At 39.0% G+C, this 21306-nt stretch overlaps 1 protein-coding gene across 1 annotated transcript; it reads right to left on the reverse strand.

Moving 5' to 3' along the window:
• Positions 1 to 18024: 18024 nt before the first annotated feature.
• On the reverse strand, positions 18025 to 19488 carry LOC114106872 (uncharacterized protein C12orf71 homolog). Its single transcript, XM_027954054.3, has 2 exons — positions 18643 to 19488; positions 18025 to 18231 (listed from the first exon to the last, which is right to left on the reverse strand). Exons 1-2 carry the CDS (start codon positions 19486 to 19488, stop codon positions 18025 to 18027), a joined length of 1053 nt encoding a protein of 350 aa, XP_027809855.3.
• Positions 19489 to 21306: the final 1818 nt, after the last annotated feature.

Here is a 21306-nt window from a genome sequence, read left to right on the forward strand (position 1 = left end):
GAACCGGATGTGGTCAGGAGGGCAGGACAGACAGGGTGATTGGTGGCCTGGCTACTTCAAAATGCAACACCACCCACCTTAGAGAGGGGTGGCTCAAATCCTCCCATCCATTTGTAAGAGGTCTTTGTTTCAGGTGACTAAGGCCAACATAAGTGTTTTTCCAATCTGCTTCTATCAGTTAAGGGGAGATTTCTGCAAATTTCAGAAATTATGTATTAATAGATTTAAGGCATTATGTTGCCTAGCAATCATTTTTAGTTTGGTTGTAAAATTTTTATATTTCAAAATTTTCAGTTATTTTTGTGGACTACTTTTGGTGTATTATTTTAAATTAAAAATCATAAATGCCTATTGAGCACAGGCTATACCAATGATACATTATTAACTTTTTTTTTACCTAAAATGTAAAAAAAATAGAGGAGGATAAAAGAGAAAGGTACAAAGCTTTTAGTCTTATGTCAGAATAATATTTTCACTCTTATGGTAACCTTTCCCCTTGTGTTAGAGTTACTACCAAAGGGGGAAAAAATTAAATTCCTCTAAAATATCTATTGCTTTGATTTTTTTTTTTTTTTTTAAGTAGCAGTGAACTGGCTAACGAATCCATTTCCCCAGCATGGAGAACCTTTTGCTCTCACAGTTGTCCTGCTGGAATCAATAAAATGTTGATTAAAAACCTTGTTACCTAATACATTTAGTAAGGTTAAACTGTTTTTAAGAAACCTAATCACTTTCATGTCACTAGCTGCAGGGACAGAGACCAAAGCTGTGGCTAATTATTAACAACTTTACAAACTTGATATTGAATTTCTGATGTATCCCAAATGCCTTTTTTTTTTTTTTCTGATTAGTTCCTGTGTCCAAACTTGCTCTCCTGTTGCTAACTTGGAGAATGGTCTCCATGTTTAAGATACTAAGGTTTCAGAAATCTTTGAAACAGCAACAGATTCTCTCCTGGTTTCGAAACTGCCTTACTGGTGCAACCTCTGGACACAAAGGGGAATAATTGCTGGCTCACAGGCGGCCAATAGCCTCCTCCAAGTCCACCTGTTTCAAAATGGCTAACTCCCAGCCTCAGGAACAAGGTGATCAGAGTTGCCTTGTAAAACAGGCCAACCTGGCATGAGCATATTTTAACTCTCAGATCTCTTGAGTTCTTTCCTGGGCCCCAGAACTGCGTTTCCAACTGCCATATACGTGCATATTTCTCCAATTGCAGGGGACCACAGCTATCTTTTGACAAAACTGTATTGAAAGCTGGGGAGTATTGACTGAGATTTTAAACTAGAAACCAGTCTTCAAACTGTCCCTGGGGTTACGTCCTGGGAGTGAAGGTGACATAATTAAGGCATCCAATAGGCGTTTATTGGTGACAGCCCTGACTTCTGAGTAACTGACCTCTTCTGTCACATAATCTTATACTCAGAAGGTGCATGTTGGAATCATTAGGCTTCTAGCACGAGTCTCGCTGGTAGAACGAGGTCTAAGGGCAGAACAAAAAGATCATTTCCCCCTCGAAATCTGTCTATCTCATTAGCCTTTTCATGGGCGATATAACTTCTCCTTCCCTGCACATATGTGGGGGTCCCATGGCTATCAATATTGAGCATGCCATTTCCATTATTGTTATAAATTATGTGCCAAGTCCCTGGAGGCCCTTGCCCCAAGGTACAGATACTCATTGAAGATGAACTATTATATGACAGCACAAGGAAAAATGAACTTTAGGAAGTAAAACTAACAGACTGCTTTTTATAAACCATTAATCCATCCAGCATATGTAATATAGGTAATTCACATAAAATGGAGTGCATAGTTCACATGGATCACTCTTGAACTTCCACCACACACACACACACACACACACACACACACACATGCAAGCACACACATACACCTCATATCTTCAAATGAAGATTGATTTGGTATTCTAATTTTTATTGATAGGTTTTCTTTGTTTTTCCTTGCCTTTTCTAATTTTTTTTGTTTCAATTGAATATTTTTATTTCCTGTCCTTTAAGTTCTGAAATGCAAATAGGAGATTAAAGTTTGTCCTGCTGGTGGAATAACAAAAACTATGCAAAATATTTTATATATGTGTGTGAATAACAAAAACTATGTGAAATATTTTATATATGTGTGTGTATGAATAAACAATTTATGTACATGTATAAATATATATATGTATATATATATATACACACACACATACACACACACACACATACACACACACAAAATGTCCTTTGAGGAACTTGGTTAAACTTATATTATGTTGCCACCAAATGATATTGGCTACCAGTCAAGGTTTTGAACATTACAAATATTAGTCAAATAATTAAATTGGCTCCTTGATTTTAAACAAAACATCCATTTCAAAGTATTTATTTAAACAATTAATGATGTATCTTTATTCTCTATCATCAATTACTGTCTTGAAAGTATTTTGTGTAAACAATTGTAACTCCATATCATGTACAATCACAAAAATGGGAATTTATACTCCAAAATATATAGTATGTCAGAATGCACTCTGAATGTACTTTGTGTAAATAGTTATTAATTAAATGCATACATAAAGATAATTTCCTTTCTAAGTTAAAACTGACCTTTTATTAAGATTAACTTTTGTTTCTCTCCTAAAATTTTAAGAAGAGAAGAACTGTTTCTCATAAGTGATCGAGGGAATTTGTTGTATGCTGACCTGCCTTATAAGCAATATTAAAGAAATTCCCCTTGGCTGAAAAGGAAAATAATACCAGATGGCCACTCAAATCAGGGTGAAGAAACGAAGAAATCTTTATGTGGTAAAGGAGTAGATGAACATACAAGAGTGTATAAATGCACAGTTTACTTTTTCTCTTGTTTAAAAGTTTGTTTAAAATCACATAAAATAATAATTATGACATAGTACTGTTGAGTTTACAGCATATATAAATGCAATATATATATATATATGTAACAACAATGATAAAGAAGATGAAATGGAAATAGAGCAATCGTAAGGCAAAATTTCTATGTTTCTTGAATAAATTTTATTGATATTAATCTGAAGCAGACAGTGATAAACTAAGATGCAAACTGTAATTCCTAGAGGAATTACTAAAAAAGTGACAAAAATATGGATAGCTTAAAAAAGACAAAAAGAAAGAAAGCACTAAAAATAGTTACTTTTTAAAAAAAGACAAAAGGCAGGAAAAATAAGACAGCAAACAAAACAGTAAAATAGTATACCATTGACAACAGCAATAGACAATTTAACAGCAACAGACTTGACTATTCTTCTAACCCCTGTAGTTAATAAAACAGCTAGACAACGTGTCAGCAAGGATATGAGACATTTGAACAACACTGTCAACTGCTTTGAGCTAACACATCTACAGAACATTCCACCCAATGACAGCAGAGCACACATTCTTCTCAAGTGCAAATGGAACCCTCTTCAGGATGGATACAAGGCCATAAACCATTCATACATTTAAAGGGATTCAGATAATAAAAAATTATATTCTCTGACTACAATACAATTAAACAGCAATGGAAAACAATAGGGGAAAGAAAAACTAGGAAATCCCCAAAGACTTTTAAGAAACCCATTTGTAAAGAAGAAATCACAGTGGAAATTAGAAAATATTTTGAATTAAATAAAAAGGAAAGCACAATATATCAATATGTATGGAATACTATTGAGTTTAGAGTAAAATTCAGAGTTGTAAATAACTACACTAGGAAAGAAGATCTCAAATCTAACTTGAACTTCTTTAAGTAACTAGAATAAGAAAAGCAAATTAAAACAAAAACAAGAAGAAAATACTAAAGATCAGAGCTCATGCTAAAGAAATTGCTACAACCAAACTGAATTAAAAAGTGATACTGATTGAATTTATGATAACAAAGATAATAAGTTAGAAGAAATGGAAACATTATTAGAAAGATTCAAATTATTAAAATAGATGCATTAAGAAATAGAAAATTTGAATAGGTCTTTAACAAATAAACAGAGATAGGAATTTTAATCGCAGAATATAAAGAAAGAAAGGAAAGGAAGTCAGAGCCAACTGATTTTGCTGATGAATTCTATTAGATATTTTAAAAAGAAATAATGCCAAATTTTTACAAACTTCTTGATGAACTTGAAGCAAAAGGGACACTTTAATTTATCCTGAGGTTGGTATTAACTTGATATGAAAGTGAAAAAAACATCATGAGGAAAGAAAACTATAGGTACCTCATGAATATAGATAAAAATCCTTAAGGAAAAATTAGCAAATTAAACCTAGTAATATAGAGAAAAATTCCACCATACCCAAAGGGGTTCATATAAAAAAATGCAACATTGTTTTACACTTGAAAATCAATTAATGCAGCAAAGCAATTATTAATAGGTTAAAGAAGAAAGCCATGTAATTATTTAAACATATTCAGAAAAAGGTTTTTACAAAATCCAAAATCTATTCATGATGAATACCCTCCCTCAACAAACGAGAGACAGAAAGGATAAAAAGTCTATGAAAAATCTACAGCAAACATTGTACTTAAAGATTAAAGATTGAACACTTTCCCTCTAAGATTGTTAACAAAATTGGTTCACCATCATTTCTCTTCAAACACGATATGTGCGGTTCTATCCAGTGCAATAAGACAGGAAGAAGAAATTGAAAGCAAAATTATAGGATATAAGATCCAAACATAAATATCAATTATGTTTCTTTTTTTTAAGAGAGAGAGAGAGAGATTTTAATATTTTATTTTTCAGTTTTTGGTGGTTATGACATCTTTATTTTTATTTTTATGTGGTGCTGAGGATTGAACCCAGTGCCTGGCACATGCCAGGTGAGTGCTTTACCGCTTGAGCCACATCCCCAGCCCCCTCAATTATGTTTCTTTATGTTAGTGATGGATTTAAAGATGAAGTTAGAAAGACAATTCAATTCATAATAGCATGGAAAACTTTAAGGAATAAATTTAACAAAAGAAGTATAAAAACTTTCACCCTGAAAACTACAAATCTTTGCTTAGATAAACTAAAGACTATCTAAATAAGGGGGAAAACATAGATGGGAAGACTCAAAATTGTTAAGATAATGATTCATGAAATCGACTTACACATTCAACACAGTCTTCATGAAAATCTCATACGAGACACAATTCCCCATCAGTGTAGTCCTTTATCAAAATTATAATAGTCTTTATGTAGACCTTGACAAGGAGATCTTAAGATATATAGTGAAATATAGAGGACCAAGAGTAACACAAATAATTTTGTGAAAGAACAGAATTAATGGACTTATCGTATCTTATTTCACATTTACTATAAGCCTGTAAATATAAATTTACCATACAATCCTGTAAGTGCATCGACAGTGACCTCCTCGAGAAAAATGAAATGTGTATTCTCATGAAAGGCTTGTGTATGAATGAATATTCATAACATCATGATACATAGTGGCCCCAAACTCAAAACTTCCATACATTGTCAAGGGGTAAATGGATAAACAACATGTAGTATGTCCATACAGTGCCATACTATTAACAATAAAACAGTTTAAAACTATATGAATGAAACTCTAAAACAACATGTTAAGTGAAAGAAGTATATAATTCCATTTATATGGAAGGTCCAGCAAAAGCAAACAGAAAGCATAGGAACAGAAAGCGTATATATGGTTATGTAGGCCTAGAGATAAGAATTGCCTACAAATAGCCAAGAGGGATCCTTTTAGTTAATATCAAAGACAGGATTGTGGTTATGGTTGCACGGTTCTACAAATTTATTTAAAGGTCATTGGCAAAATTTAAATGGCCAACAAATTTATGAAAAAGTGCTCAACTTCATGAGCTGTCAGGCAAATGCAAGTCCAAACCACCATGAGATATTATCTTATCCTGGTTCATATGTATGGCTATTACCAAAAAGGCAAAAAATAACAATTTACTAGTCCTCACTAGTAATTATGGAGGATGTGGAGAAAAGAACTCTCATACGTTCTTGGTGGAAGTCCGTATTATTATGGTCACTGTGGAAAACAGTATGAGGTTCCTCAAGAAACTAAAGTAGATGTAACATATGATCCAGCTATCTCACTTCTGAGTGTATAGCCAAAGGAAATGATATCAATATACCAAAGATAACTGTCACTCTCCTATTTATTATAGTACTATTCACCATAACTAAGATATGGAATCAACCTAGATGCCCATCTATGGATGAATGGGTAATGAAACTATAGTACACATATGTGGGGGCATATTATTCAACCATAAAAAAATGGTATCCTGTCATCTGTTGCAAAATGAATGAAACTAGAGGATATTGTATTAAGGGAAGTGAATCAGATGCATAAAGCTAATTTTTGAATGTTCTTTCTCATACATTGACATTAAAAATGTTTATCATAGTGTAGAATAGTAATTATGAGAGGCTGGAAAAGGTGAGGGGATAGGGGTTTAGTGGAAAGTTACATGAGGGGTGCTCAAACACAGATTGGAGTAATAAGTTCTAGTGTTCTACAGAACAGCAAAACGACTATAGCTCATAAAAATCTACTTGGAATGAAACCACCATTTGACCCAGCTCTCCTACTCCTTGGTTTATACCCAAAGGACTTAAAATTAGCATAGTACAGTGATGTAGCCACATCAATGTTTATAGCAGCTCAATTCACAATAGCTGAACTATGGAACCAATGTAGGTGTCCTTCAATAGATGAACGGATAAAGAAAATGTGATATATATATATATATATATATATATATATATATATATATATATATATATATATATATTTCATTCTATGGATTATTACTCAGCTTTAAAGAAGAATGAAATTATGGCATTTGGCAGTAAATGGAAGGAGTTGGGAAATATTATGCTAAGCGAAATAAGCCAATCCCCCCAAACCAAAGGTCAAATGTTTTCTCTAATACGTGGATGCTAATTCACAATAAGGGGGTGGAGGACACTAGATAAGAATAGAGTTACCTTAGATTAGATAGAGGGAAGTGAAGGGAGGGGAGGGGAGGGGATGCAGGGATCAGACAGATAGAAGAAGGAAACAGACATTATTACTTTATGTATTTATGTGACTGCATGACCAATATGATTCTACAGCATGTACATTAAGAAAAATGAAATTATATCCCACCTATGTATGATATATCCAAGTGCATAAATGCATTATACAGTCATATATAACTAATTAAAACAAAAAAAAATTAAAAATCTACTTTATATTTTATGAGTAACTAGAAAAGCCAAGCAAAGATTTCAAAGCAAATCTTGAAAAGGAGACGGAAATGTAAATTACCCTGATTTGAACAGTACACGTTGTATATAGTCATTGAAATATCATATTGTACCCATAGTATGTGCAATTATTTCAGATTAATGTAAAAAAAAAACCATTTAAGGGGATGGAAAGGTTAACTTTCTTGACTTGCTTGTTACACATTATATGCATGTATTGAATCATCACACTATACCCCACACATTTGTACAATTAAAATAATAACTAATATAATACAATAAACTAAAAAATAAAATCATTGGTTTGTCCACTTACAATGTGTCCGTAATATGGTATGAAATTATTGCAGTATAAAGCTATAAAAATAATAGCACCCAAAATGTAGGGTTTAGGGAGTTAAAACAAACTTGACAATGTATTGATACCTGTTTGAAGCTGGTTGATGATTAATAAGATCTCATTATACTATCCCTTCTACTTTTGTGTATATTTGAAATTTTTGATTACTGATTAAAAAATAAGTAAAAATGAAGTAATGTCACATTAAAGATAAAAATATATATTTTCTTTTTATCGTGGAGCTGGATTGCAGAATGTGGCTTGGACTTGAGGCCAAAATTGGACTTCCTAACACCTCCTCCTAAACTCTCCTCAATTTAGACCTGGAGATATGACCCCGGGTTAAGTTATTTCTGCACAGACATTCACCAATCAGATACATGGACACCTCAAGCTTCTCTTGTGCTTTGTCGCAAACAAAGAGAAAGAGAGGGGAAGGGGATGGGGAGAGAAGAGGGGGAGGAGGGAGAGAGAGAGAGTGGAGTGGCAAAGACAGACAGACTGAGAGATCCAGATCTGCACTCCTGAGATCTAACACGGAGGTGATGTTCACACAGGACTCAGATACATCCACCTATTCGCTGGATGAATGTCTAGACCAGTTGAGTTGGACTCTTACTATTCAAATATGTGACTTCTCTTTCCATGAGAAGAGCTAAAGAAAAAATTGGGGGGAATGACAGCAGCTTATTCTTCTTTAGTGAGCTTTAGAGCTTTCTTGGCAAGATGTCACAGATGGGTTGAGTTCTCTTAACAAGGAGATAAAAATCAAGTGATCAAACACAACCCAGACAGATGTTTATCTTGAAGAACTGTTTTTCTCTCAATTGAAACCATCCTTGGCTGGACCCTGGAAATGCATGAACCTTATCAAATTGCATTCTCAACCTAGTGCTTATCATTTCTGGAGGTGGAAGAGCATATCATGCACATTAGCATTTGAATATTACAGAGAGTTTTAGGTGTTAGATAGTTGTCAATGGTCTTCTTTATCACAGGCAGGAATTTACCAGACAAAACAGTCTCTCTGTAAGAAAATGGATCAGGAATTTACCAGACAAAACAGTCTCTGTAAGAAAATCTTCCTCATCGAACATACAACAAAGGTTTTGAAAAGGTTTGAAGATGTCCCATGTAGAGAAAATCAAACCAAATGATAGTTTATGTATCAAATGTGTTGGTATCCTGTGGGAACCTTTGTTAAAATAATATTCTCAAGCTCTGTCCTTGGACATTCTGACTCATAGGCCTAGGTCTTTGGTGTAAGATTTTGCGTTTTCAAGATAACCCTATAAGTGGGAGCCACTTTTTTGAATGAGCACCTAACTCAACAGAATGCTTTAAACTCTGCAGAACTTCACTTAGGCTGTTCTTGCTCATTAAGATCTAAGAGTGCCATAGATCACTTGGAGATCAATTGGAAATCTACTTGTTCACACTGCATTTCAGCTTTTGGTTTGTTAAGTCCACGTATCATCTTATGCACTTTATGGTCCCATTCAGGATGTCATCCCTACTCTAATCTGGTTCTCAGCTCCAGATGAATGATAATAGCCTGGGAAGAAAACAAGAATATAGGATAGGAGCTCAAGGGAGGATTCTTATAAAATCAAGCAGAATGCCAGTGTATATTTGCCAAGGTTTAACCCCCACTCTTGGCTTAAAAGTAAAGGACCCTCAGCAAAGTAGAAAAGCATAAAGTGATTGTAAGACAATAAACAATGCCTGTTTTATACCAATAGGAAAAAATGCTCTTAATTGGGTCAAGGGCTGCTTGCTGGTCACTTCGCAATATTAATTGTCCCCTTCATTCTTGACATAACCTCAATTTTTGCAGGGCAGCCTGGTCCCAATTTCACACCTCTCAGAGTGGACACAGTCAGGACGCAGCAAAGCTTTGTTGAACCAAAGCTCCTGTTGCCAAAAGGGCATTGAACAAGAATTAGGGAAGCCAGTGGTTGAGCTGTGCCCCTGCTACTTGCTATTTGGGGAACCTTAATGAGTCAGGCATCTTCTCTGATCACCAATTTCTTACTCACCACATGAAAGATTTGAGGTAAATTATATCTAATCTATTAATTATGATAAGAACAATATTTTTTTAAAAAAATCCTTATTTACTTTAACGTCAACATGTTCGTGGAAAGTGTCATTTCAACTCGTTTCCCCTCCAACATAGTATTTACTCTTCTCCCCTTTTTGCAGTAACCATGTGGTTTCCGCGTATTGAGCCCACCTTTTGGACACCATAATTGGTTTAGTGATGTGTCCATGATCCATGGCTAAGTCAGCTGCTTGTTACTTTCCAATCCAATGTCCAGAAAACTGGATCAAATGTTCAGGATGTTTCTCTCTCTTTCTCTCTCTCTCTCTATCTATCTATCTCTCTCTCTCTCTACCTCTATTCTCTCTCTCTCTCTCCTGAAATTAAAAAAAAAAAAAAACTTACCTGGACTTGTTGCTCATCTTTCCCCATAACCTTGAAACCCGGAATCCAACCTGAGGGTAAAGTTGAGGCACAGAGAAAAGCAGAGCAGAGAGATGTGCATAGAGATAACCACGAAGCCTTGATCAGCCCCCACCAGGAGCCCAATCCATGATTGTACATGTCACTTCTGTGAATAAACTTAGACCCTTTGTTGTTTAAGATTATTTTCTTTTATTTTCAATCACAAGTATTATATCTCATAAAAGGGTCATGCCTTAAAATCTAAGTTTTGGACCATTAGAATCTATGTTCCACAAAGATAGAGGAGAGGAACAAGCTTCCAAATGGTATATTGGGTTTGTCCTTCTGAAGAATAATTAAAAAGTGATGGGATGAATGAATTATTTCAAGGTAGAAACCAAATATGTTGAATGTAATTTTAGATGACAGACTCCAGCATATTTTACACAAAGGACCTTAGAGATGATGAGTAATTTTTAGGCTCTTGGATCTTTGGCACCTTCCTAGTTGGCATCGGCTTTCTGGATGATCATAGTCATTTAATAAATATTTAGTGAATAATATAAATAGATGAAAGAATGTGACCCAAGGGAGTAGGGGAAGAGAGGACAGTGTATATGAGTATCGTGGTTGTATTCATGTGGAGATTTTGCAATGCAAAAGTGAGCCAAACCAACCTGGAAATTCTCTGGAAATCCATTGACACAGCTGGGATTTGTAAATGTGAGACTTGTATATGCAAACACAGGCTATAAACATGAGGAAAAAGAATTCTAGCCAACAGAGCAACTTGATGACAAAAATCAGGAGAGTAAAACGTTGGACCAGTTAGGGACTTTTATGATCTATATGATCCAGGCCCCCATCCCTGCCTTACCTGGCATTACCCCATAATCATATTATAGGATTGAGCTTCTTAATTCAATCTCCCACTTTGGTTTCTATTGCAACCCTTAGCATGATTCATTCAGGGATAAGGGGATTTGTTTATTGACTCTGATCTTCTCCTCTTATAAACAAAAAACCCATTTGTTTCAGAAATTTGCCATTTGGTTCTCTGTCTACATGTACAATGTAAGCTCACAAACTCTTGTAACCGAAGAACTTTTAAAAATATATTTGAAAGAAGACCACACAGGTGCCATTAGACATGAGGATGAAGTTGTATTTTTAAAGGACATGAGAACAATCTCCCAAAAAGGGAGACCCTAAATTTAAAAATCTCAGGAGGAGAAAAAGAGATAGAAATGAGTTAAGAATATTTACCAATTCTTTGGTATTTATGGCATAAAACTGAATACATTTTAAAGAATTTTATAGAATTCACTTTCACTTTTTCTTCAAAAGAAATATTTCCTGAGATATATTGGACTCAATTTTCTTTTTGTTCACAACAGGCACTAGTATGGCAATATGTAAATCAATGGATGTGTAACTGATGTGATTCTGCAATCTGTATATGGGGTAAAAATGGGAGCTCATAACCCACTTGAATCAAAGTGTGAAATATGATATATCAAGAACTATGTAATGTTTTGAACAACCAACAATAAAAAATTAAAAAAAAATTATCTAGGTTGTTCATTCAAGTGTTTATATTTTAATGCTGTGTTTATTGAGCCTCCTGGCCTTTCCCTTCTAGGCAGCAAAAATTTACAATAAAATCATCATATGACTGTAAAAAAAAAAAATTTCTTTTTGTCATTCAGAAAAAGAAACATGAAGCTCTTGTATTCGTTTCTGCCATCGCTTCAACATGGAGTGTTTTCTGAAATGTTAAAAAAAATGAGTCCAATATAAACTTTGTATTAAAACAAATAATTTTCTTTTCTTAAAATAACCATTTCCCCCACATGATCTTACTTTATAGCATCACGTGTGATAGGAGCTCTTGTTATGAGGCTATAAACCTCAGAAGAATCACATTTCAGCTAAAAATGGAAATTGATAATAAACAAACTGGCCAGTTTCGCTGGGGAAAGGGGCAGTCTAGTGAAGTGTAAATATGTTGTCAACTGAGCCTGGGTGGAAGGGTTGGGGATTCTAACACAGTGACTCTCACACTCCCACGGGAGAGAAGAGCGAAGCCCCTGATTTGCTGATGATACTTAATTCACCCAGAATTATCATCAAAGCCCTTGTGATTCTGCTCACCTCAGCATGACAAGACTTGACCAACTGGCTTCTGTGTAATGAGCTAAACACCATCTCAGAGTCTTATTTTGCTGCTGCTATAAACCCAGGGGAAGGCACCAATCCCAACTGAAATCTTAGAAGAAGGAAGGGAAGAAATGAGATCTTGGCAAAGAACGATTCATCAACCTTTCCATGGGGGAGATGTTGGCAGAGGTCATTGGGGTCAGAACCCAGAGTGAATCCCTCTGCACCTAGAGAGACTCTGCTGGCTGGCATGACATCAGCTTGCTGCAAATGCAAAGCCTTAAGCCGCCTTCCATCAGTAGCACCTGGTCTGCTCCTGATGGACAAGCAGAAATAATTAAAGGTGTCAGAACTTTCTGGAAGAAATCCAGGTGAACAAAATTCTCTGGGGTGAGTACAAAGTGAACAGTGCTGAGAAACACATTTCCTTGCCTTCCCTCTGTGTCTCCCTCTGTGCCTCCCCAGGAATATGCAATCATTCACAAAGCACTCGTCATGGTAGGAACTGTGTCTGAACTGAAAGCTGAGGGGACAGAACCACATGGATATGGCCTGCTACCTCAGCCCAGGCTCTTTCCACACCTAAATGGCATGTTTCCCCTCCAGTAACATATGGCACATGCAGGCTATGCATGCAGGTAGGTGTGCTTAATCCAAACCTAACTGATTGTTGAAATAGAAGATACAAGCATTACTGCACACAGCGAGGTGTAGGTTGCCGACTCCTAAACTCTACATGTGGTCGGAGATGTGCTTGCTCCAGTGACTGCAGGATTTTTGTGCTCCTTGGGCAAGTCTACAAGGTCATAGTCAGGACTAAATCTAGTGTGCAATAGAAGAGACAGGTTGCTCAGTAAGTAGATCCTCCCATCTCTTCTATGAAGGGCTCAGATTCTAAGAAAGTGTTGAACCGGGCATTTAAATAATTTTGCATGATGGTGCAGGTGTGTCATCTCAGTGACCCAGAAAGCAGAGAGATCGCAGGTTTGAGGCCAGCCTCAACATCTTAGTGAGACCGTGTCTCAAATAAAATACAAATAAATAAATAGCCCAATAAATAAATGGGCCAAGGAACTGAACAGACACTTCTCAGAAGAAGATATGCAATCGTTCAAGAAATATATGAAAAAATGTTCAACTTCTCTAGTAATTAGAGAACTGCAAATCAAAACTACTCAAAGATTTTTATCTGACTCCAGTCAGAGTGGGAATTATCAAGAATATAAGCAATGATTAGTTTTAGCATAATTGCAGCTATCTTCCTTTCTCCCACCTCCACATTATGAATACTATTCTTATTCCCAAGAAACAGAAGCTATCCCGGGTTAAAATTTACTGGCCTGGAGACATGCCGGTCTCTCCCCCTGTTCTCTCATTGAGAGATAGGAGACAACTTACCGGCCACTGAGATGGGGATGTACTGGTTTCCCTGTTCTCTCCTTGAGAAGATAAAGGACATGCTTGTTATTCTGTTCCCCCTTCTGATAGGAAAACTGCCTGTCTCTGTGCCCAAGAAACAAACACAAGATCAGAGGGTGGTTACTGTGTCAGTCAAGACTAAACCCGCCCCTAGCACGGCCATGATTGTAGCCTATAAAAGGTAACATTCAGGAGGGAGTCGCTATTGCTGTCCTTCTCTTTATGCAGAGGAGCCTTGTCAGCCTCCTGACAATAAACCACTTCCAAAGGAAAGCTGACTTTTTAACCTCTCCTGACAAATTAGGGGACTTGGGGTCCTCCTTCACAATACCTCCAGTGTTCCTTTCCTGCTAAGGCCTTAATCAGACTTGCTGGTCTACCTCGTTTAGATGACAGTGTCATTATCTAATGTGGCATTAACTGCCTTCTCATGAAACAAGATCATAACACATCTTCTTCGGGTATTAAAAATGATAATAAGTTGTGGATCTCCACTTCAGATCTAAAGTCAGGACACAGAATGACTTTAAGAGATGGAACACTTCCTGAAATCCATCTGACTCAATGGGACTTGGAACCTAAATACCTACAGGAAGTTTCTCATTTGTAAGTTAAGCCAATATGATGGTTAATTTAGATGTCAACTTGATGGGCTCTCAGGTTTCCAGACATTTGGTTAAGCATCATTCTGGGTGTGTCTGTGAGGATGTTTCTGAATGAGATTAATATTTGTACCTCTAAGCCAGGTATGGTGGCACAAACCTGTAATCCCAGTGGCTTGGGAGGCTGAGGCAGGAGGATTGTGATTTCAGAGCCATCTGTGACATCTTAGCAAGGCCCTAAACAACTCAGCGAGATGGTCTCTAAATAAAGCATAAAAAAGTATGGGAGTGTTGCTCACTAGATATGTAGCTCTGGGTTTAACACCCAGTACCAAAACAAACAAATAAGTCAGTATGTCCCAGTAGATCTAGTAAAGCAGATTGTCCTCCCCAGTGTAGATGGGACTCTTCCAAATCCATTAGAGGTCTGAATAAAGCAAAAGACTGCTCTGCCTAACTGTCTTGGAGCTTGGACATCAGTCCTCCCTGCCTCTGGACTTGGACTGGACTTGTCCCATCAGCCCTCCTGCTTCTCCAGCCTTCAGACTCAGACTAGAACATTACCACTGGTACTCCTGGGTCTCTGGCTGGCAGATGGCTGCTCCTGGACTTCTCAGACTCCATAACTCCATGAGCCAATATCTTGTAAAATTTCTCACTTTATATGTAAAATCTACTATTTTTTCATGTTTATTATTATTTTTTCTTGGTACTAGGGATTGAACTCAGTAGTGATGAACATCTAAGCCACACCCGCAGGTCTTTTTAAAAAAGATATTTTATTTAGAGACAGGGTCTTGGTGAATTATTTAGGATGGACTTGCTAAGTTGCTGAGGCTGGTTTTGAACTTGTGATCCTCCTGATTCAGCCTCCCAAGCCATTGGGATTACAAGTATGCACCACCACACATAGACTACAATGTGGTACTTCTTCTGCTTCTCTAGAGATTCCAGATTACATACTATGCCCTTCCTTCCTTCTTTCTTTCCTTCCTTTCTTTCCTTCCTTCCTTGCAGGGCCAGGGATCAAAACAAGAACCTTGTACCACACTAGACAAGCACTCTACCACTGACCTATACCCACACCTCTTTTCTATTTTATTTTGAGACAGGACCTTTCCACGTTGCCCAGGCTTACGTTCTAATCTTTCTGCTTCAGTCTGCCACAGCCCGGCTGGCCAGTCACCAGAGTAGCTGGGGTGACAGGATGCACCACTGCACCTGGCTTCCATTTCTGAAATTATGATCCAGTTCAAAAGTATAAAAAGAGGCATTCTGAACCTGTCATAGGAGGCACGGAACCCTCAACAAAGCCTCTGTGGATTCTTGCCCATATGTATCACCTTACTGCATTGATGGAAAAATGACAGACAACTCCAACTGAGGGTCATTTCACTAAATACCTGATCATTGTCAGGTCATAAAAGGTGAGGGAAGACTGAGGTCCTGTCACACACTGCAGGTGACTCGTGGGAAACTACAATTAAGTGCAACTTGTGTTTCTAATGAAATCTTAGGGTAGGAAAAGGACCTTAGTGGAAGAACTGGGGCAGCTCCAGGGCTGTCTCTGTGCTAGTCAATGGTACTGCACCAAAGTTCCCACCGTGGTCTGCTCACTGCAATAGCTGTGTAAGATGCCACCCTTGGAGCAGTGGGCTGAGGGACATATGGATGCCCTTCAGTATGCTTGCACCTTCTCTGCAAGTGCACACTGAGGCCAAGATGAAAAGGTCAAAGACAAATACATTAAAGTACAACGAAGTTTGTCAGGCCTTGACATTTTGCCATATTTGATTCATTACTTTCTAAAAAGAAAATATTATAGCCAGGCACTGTAGCACACAACTGTCTCCTAACACCTCAGGAGGCTGAGGCAGGAAGGTCTTAAAGTTCAGATCCAGCCTTAGCAAAAGTGAGGTGCTAAGCAATTCGGTAAGACCTTGTCTCAAAATAAAATACCAAACTAGGACCGGGGAGCTGTTTCAGTAGTCAAGTGTCCCTGAATTCAATCCATGGTCTCCCTCGAAAGAGAATATATTATAGATAAAACTTAGGCCCCCTGATCTCCACCTTGCTGTTCGTGTGTTTCCCACTTCCCTCAAGAGCACCAATCTTAACTTGATGTTTACAATGTGCTTGTTTAAATGTCATTTCATATTCATATATTGCTTTATTTGGGGGAGAAAATATATGTGGGTAGGAACATACTCAATACATTGGAATTGTACATCCAAAAGTGGTTAAACTGGTAAGCTTTATATGTATGTTAACAATTAAAAAAAAAAAAGAAAACAAACCAATGTAAATGGATTTTCTGTGATACTTTTTGTGACAACTTTCACATTCAGCCTTCTCAGCATGAATTATTCTTTCTTTAGTACCCTTTGTTTACCTGCTACAGACTACTCTCACCCACCACCCTTGATGGTCATCTGTTACACATGGCTTGAAGCCTTGAATAAGGAGCCCCTTGACCACAAAAATCCAGACAGCTTTTTTTGGAATATTAAGCTAGTGAGGATAATATGTGCTCAATGTCTGTGGAAGGAAGGAAGGAAGGAAGGAAGGAAGGAAGGAAGGAAGGAAGGAAGGAAGGGAATAAGGAGGGTGAATTTGAGGAAAAAGAATTCATTTAAAACTAAACACTCATAGGCTTTTCAAAATGTGAGCAATGAAGGTCACACAGGGTGGTAGCAAAAGAAGGAGGAGAAGCACCTTTGAGGGAACCTGTGGATGAGTGAGGAGGAGGATGGTGGCCCTGGAGGTGAACTGACAACCTAGGAAGTATCAGGAAGAAGGATGAGTCCAGCCAGCCTCAAAGAAGTGGAGCTGTAGGGACAGTTTTAATGACACTTGCAAAGGAATTTCAGGGAACAAAGTGCAGTGGCTTGAGAGGATTTTTTTTTTTAAGTCAAAAACTGCACAACACTTTTTAAGTTTTGGTAAAATATTTTCCGTGCTGGAAAGTGCTCCATGAGAATCGACTCCAAGTCACTCTCTTAGATATGCCTTGAATGTGTCAGGGGAGGATCCTCAGGAACCTGGCCACCCTCACCAGCCACAGTCCTTATCAAGGGCTTGCTTTACCTCATTCATTCTGGAACAACCCTGTGAGGTCTGTAATAACATCTCCCAGAATTTATGAATGAAGACATTCAGGCTCAGTGTGGTTAAGTGGCATGCCCAGCCTTCACCTTCCCCTCCACATTGCCCCTTATGCCAGCCGACTTGCTAGAACCAGCCACCATGCCAGGACATTTTAGAATAACATGCTAGAACCACCTGGTCCCCAGGGTCATGAGAACAGCTCTCTGTCTAACACTACTGACTGACATGGCCTTCCCAGTGACTCACTGCCCTCTGCCACTCACTCCAGACCCACAAGTTCCCCCCAAACCATCCTGCCACCTGGGACTCACAGGGGTCCTGCTGCCTCTGACACTGCAGGTAGGAGTTAATGAAAAAAGATGTTGAAATGCATTAAATAAGAAATAGGGGAAATACAGTAAGAAGGGGCCTAGGGAGAGAGAAATGAAGGCCTTCTCTTTAGGAGGCAGGATACTCCCTGTGGTGTCCTCAGGGTCAACGTCAGTCTTCTGGTCAACATACCTACTTTCAACCTGGGCCCAGAAGTTATGATGGAAGAGGAGGAAGACATGGAAAACAAGAACTTTATTAGGAAAACACAAAACCATGCTAACTCTACAACACGGGCTGGGGAATCAATTAAAATTCTGGGTGCACAGGGTTCCTAACTAGAGGGATCCTTGAGGTAGGATTCTGTGGCCTCCAGCTAAAAGTCCTCTCTTTAGCGCCAGCAGGATGAGACCTTCTTGGCCTTCTCACGGCGCTTTCTCCCTGGCAGGGAGGACACCACTCTCTTCCTGAGCCAGTGAAAGAGGCCCCGGAAATTCATACAGGAAGTGCCTTCTTTGTCTGAAGGCAGGTCCCCCTCCTCTGACTGCAATGCTGAGACTGGAGAGCTCTTTGCAGTGCCAGGCTCCTGGCTTTCCAACTGCCAAGACAAAGAGGAGGAGTTAGAGACATTCAGGGTCAGCAGCAATGGGGCCAATATCACTCATTTATGGATTTCCAATTTATGTTTTTAACCTAAATGAGCCAACTGTCAATGCAAAGTTTCAGGACTCACTCACATTAAAGCCACACACAGGCACACACACTGGTCTGTACAGTGCTTCTCTCTGTCCTCCCCTCTCTCTCTCTCTCTCTCTCAGTGCTCCCTGGCATTTCCCCAACACCTCTTCCCTGACCCCTTTCCTGGCTGAGGACCTTCTCCCATTGCTCATCTGCCCAGACACTGGGGTCCTCCTCTGCTTCACAGCAGGTACAAGGACTCCATGCTGTCCCACCTGGCACCCCCACTGGGCCTGTCCCTTCCTCTGCAGGGGGGCAGCTCTGTGCTCACCACAACAATTCCATCCTCCTCAAGCCCAGGAGGCATTTCTAGGAACTGCTTGATATCTCCATTTTCTGCTCGTTGACACTTGGGCAAGTCCTGACAAGCCTCCTGCTCTTCAGGACTGACCTGATCCATATGGGAAGAGACACTTCTGGACGGCTGGACATCCTCCTCCTCTTGAGGAGACTCAGTGGGCACAGAGTTGTCTACATCCTCCTTTTGAGAAGACTCAGGGGGTACAGAGTAAGCTACATCCTCCTCCGGAGGCGAAACAGGGTGCACAGTGTCGTCATCTTCGACATTCTTCGGCTGGACATCCTCCTGCTGAGAAGAATTAGGGAGCACAGATTCACCTACATTCTCCTCCTGTGGAGACGGAGGGAGCACAGTGTCATCTTCTTCATCATATTCGGGGTTGTCCAGAAACTCCTTAATATTTATCTTGATATCCTCCAGCTCACAGAATGACTGGGTGATCGTCTCCTGTTGGTGCTTGTCCATCCTCTGGTAGTCGTCACTTTGAGCCCATTTAGCTACTGAGTCTTCGTGGAGGCTGCACAGGTAGGCATTAATGAGCTCATCCATGTCTTCTTCAACAAGCTCCTCTGGCTTCTCCTGAATTCCATTTCTTCTCCCCATGGGTCCCCTTACATCATTGGTTCCCCATGCCCCTTGGACAGGAGGGAGGGAGGAAGGACCCTCAGAAGTCAAGTCTTCAAAGGGTATGACAGCTTCACAGTCAGGCCTGTCCTCTGAGGGGAAAGGGACTACAGAGAGGCTCTGGTTGGATTTGGATTCTGAAATGCAGTGCTCCATGGTGGGGCAGCTGCTGCCAGAGGATGAGTCATCCATGAGGTACAAGGATCAAATGCCCAGGCTCCCTGGACACTGGAATTTTCAAAAGAAAAACATTAATAGGTGATGTGGGGAAGAGACTCATGTACTTTCCAAATGATGCCCATTCCTTTATCCATTCACAGCTATCCTACTCAGGCAGAAGAGCATCCTGTATTTGCACTCTCCAGTCAAGGGCAGAAGGGGCAGTTCTTTCTCTTTTAAAACTCATTTTATTGAATAATGACCCTCTGCCCTGAGCATCTTCACATGATACCCCTCATGCTTTGTCTTATCACTACAGTGGGAAGAACTGCCTGCCATAAAAGATAGTTGTATAAAATCTGAAAACCCACAGGAAAGTAGGAAGGTGAAAATGAATACCCCCATCCCTCCATCCAAGAAAACAATTTGGTGCATTTATTTATAGTCTTCTTTTTTTCATATCTACATGTATGTACGGATTGTACGTGTGTGCACCCATCATGTATATTTGAGTGTCACATCAAACAAAGTGAGATTATTAAATTTTGGAAATGCATACGTGACTATTCTGGAATCCTTAACCACTTTCGCATTAAATGTCTCTGCTGATCATCTATTAGTGATCATTAACATAGGTGACCAATGACCCTTACAGAATTAAGACCACTAACAATAGTCTTATTCATGATACTAAACCCCTTATCCACAAATCTCTACTTCTCTTTACATAGTCCTATAGGGCTGGATGATTGGATCAAAGATTGCAAATATTTTAAAATTATTATAATTGATATTAATTTAGTTTCTAGAATTAATACAGCTATTTGAACCCACCCTCCCATCACGTGATGACATCTGTAATCCAGCGTTTCTCATGATGCTCCAGCAAGTCATTGGGGAAGGGAATACATACACATTGGCTTTCCCTTGAGATCTCTCTCTCTCTCTCTCTCTCTCTCTTTCTTTCTCTCCCTGTCTCTCTCTCTTCTGTTCTCTCACACACACTCACGTACCTTGTAGACTCTGTCACACCTGGCTCTATTTACTTCATGCGGGAAAGAGATGCTGCCACCTCCTGAGACAAACCCAGGACACCTGAAGTCCTTCAGGTACTGAATCCAGTAACTTCTTGAGAAGTTCAACTGTCAGAAGCCTGGGTTCTGAGAACCTTGGCTGCCATGGCAACAGAAAAACACAGGAGAGCCACTAGTGGGGACGGATTAAAAGGGGATGGAAAATCAAAGGACCCATCCCCTTGCTTTAATCATTATTTTGTGTCACTGTGACCAAAATATAGGACAAGAACAACTGAGAGAAGGAAAAGTTTATTGGGGGCTCACATTTTCAGAGGTCTCAGTGCATAAATGACCTGCTCCTTTGCTTTGGGTCCAATGTGGGGGCCACACATCACTGGGGAAGGGCCCAGAGGAGGAAAGCTGCTCAGCTGATGGAGGGTCAAAGAGTCCAGGAAAAGAAAGTGGCAAAGATAGAATAATGCTTCCAAGGAAAGCCTCCCATGACCCACCTCCTCCAGCTACACTCCCTACGCCTACACCAACCATCCAGGCAGTCAATACAAATTAGGATGGACTGATTTGGTTACTGCTCTTGCAATCCAATTATTTCATCTCCAGCCATTCCTCCATTCATACAGGAGCCTTTGGGAAAGATTTCATATTGAAACTAGAGCAGGTGATTAATGGGCCTGAAAGCAAAAAGAGACTCACCAGCCCACACATAATATTTGCTAATACATGCAAATATATGTACAGAACATCTCCAGAAGCAACAAGACAGTTATTAAGGACTGGGGATGTGGCTCCAGTGGTAGCGCGCTCGCCTGGCATGCGT

This window comes from Marmota flaviventris, chromosome 17, assembly GCF_047511675.1.
Source record: "Marmota flaviventris isolate mMarFla1 chromosome 17, mMarFla1.hap1, whole genome shotgun sequence".
Taxonomy (NCBI): domain Eukaryota; kingdom Metazoa; phylum Chordata; class Mammalia; order Rodentia; family Sciuridae; genus Marmota; species Marmota flaviventris.

Coding starts and splice junctions, on each gene's coding strand:
- LOC114106872 (XM_027954054.3), bottom strand. CDS start 19,488: ATGGATGACTCATCCTCTGGCAGCAGCTGCCCCACCATGGAGCACTGC. Junction 18,232..18,642: donor AGGAGGATGGAATTGTTGTG/GTGAGCACAGAG, acceptor TTGTCTTGGCAG/TTGGAAAGCCAGGAGCCTGG.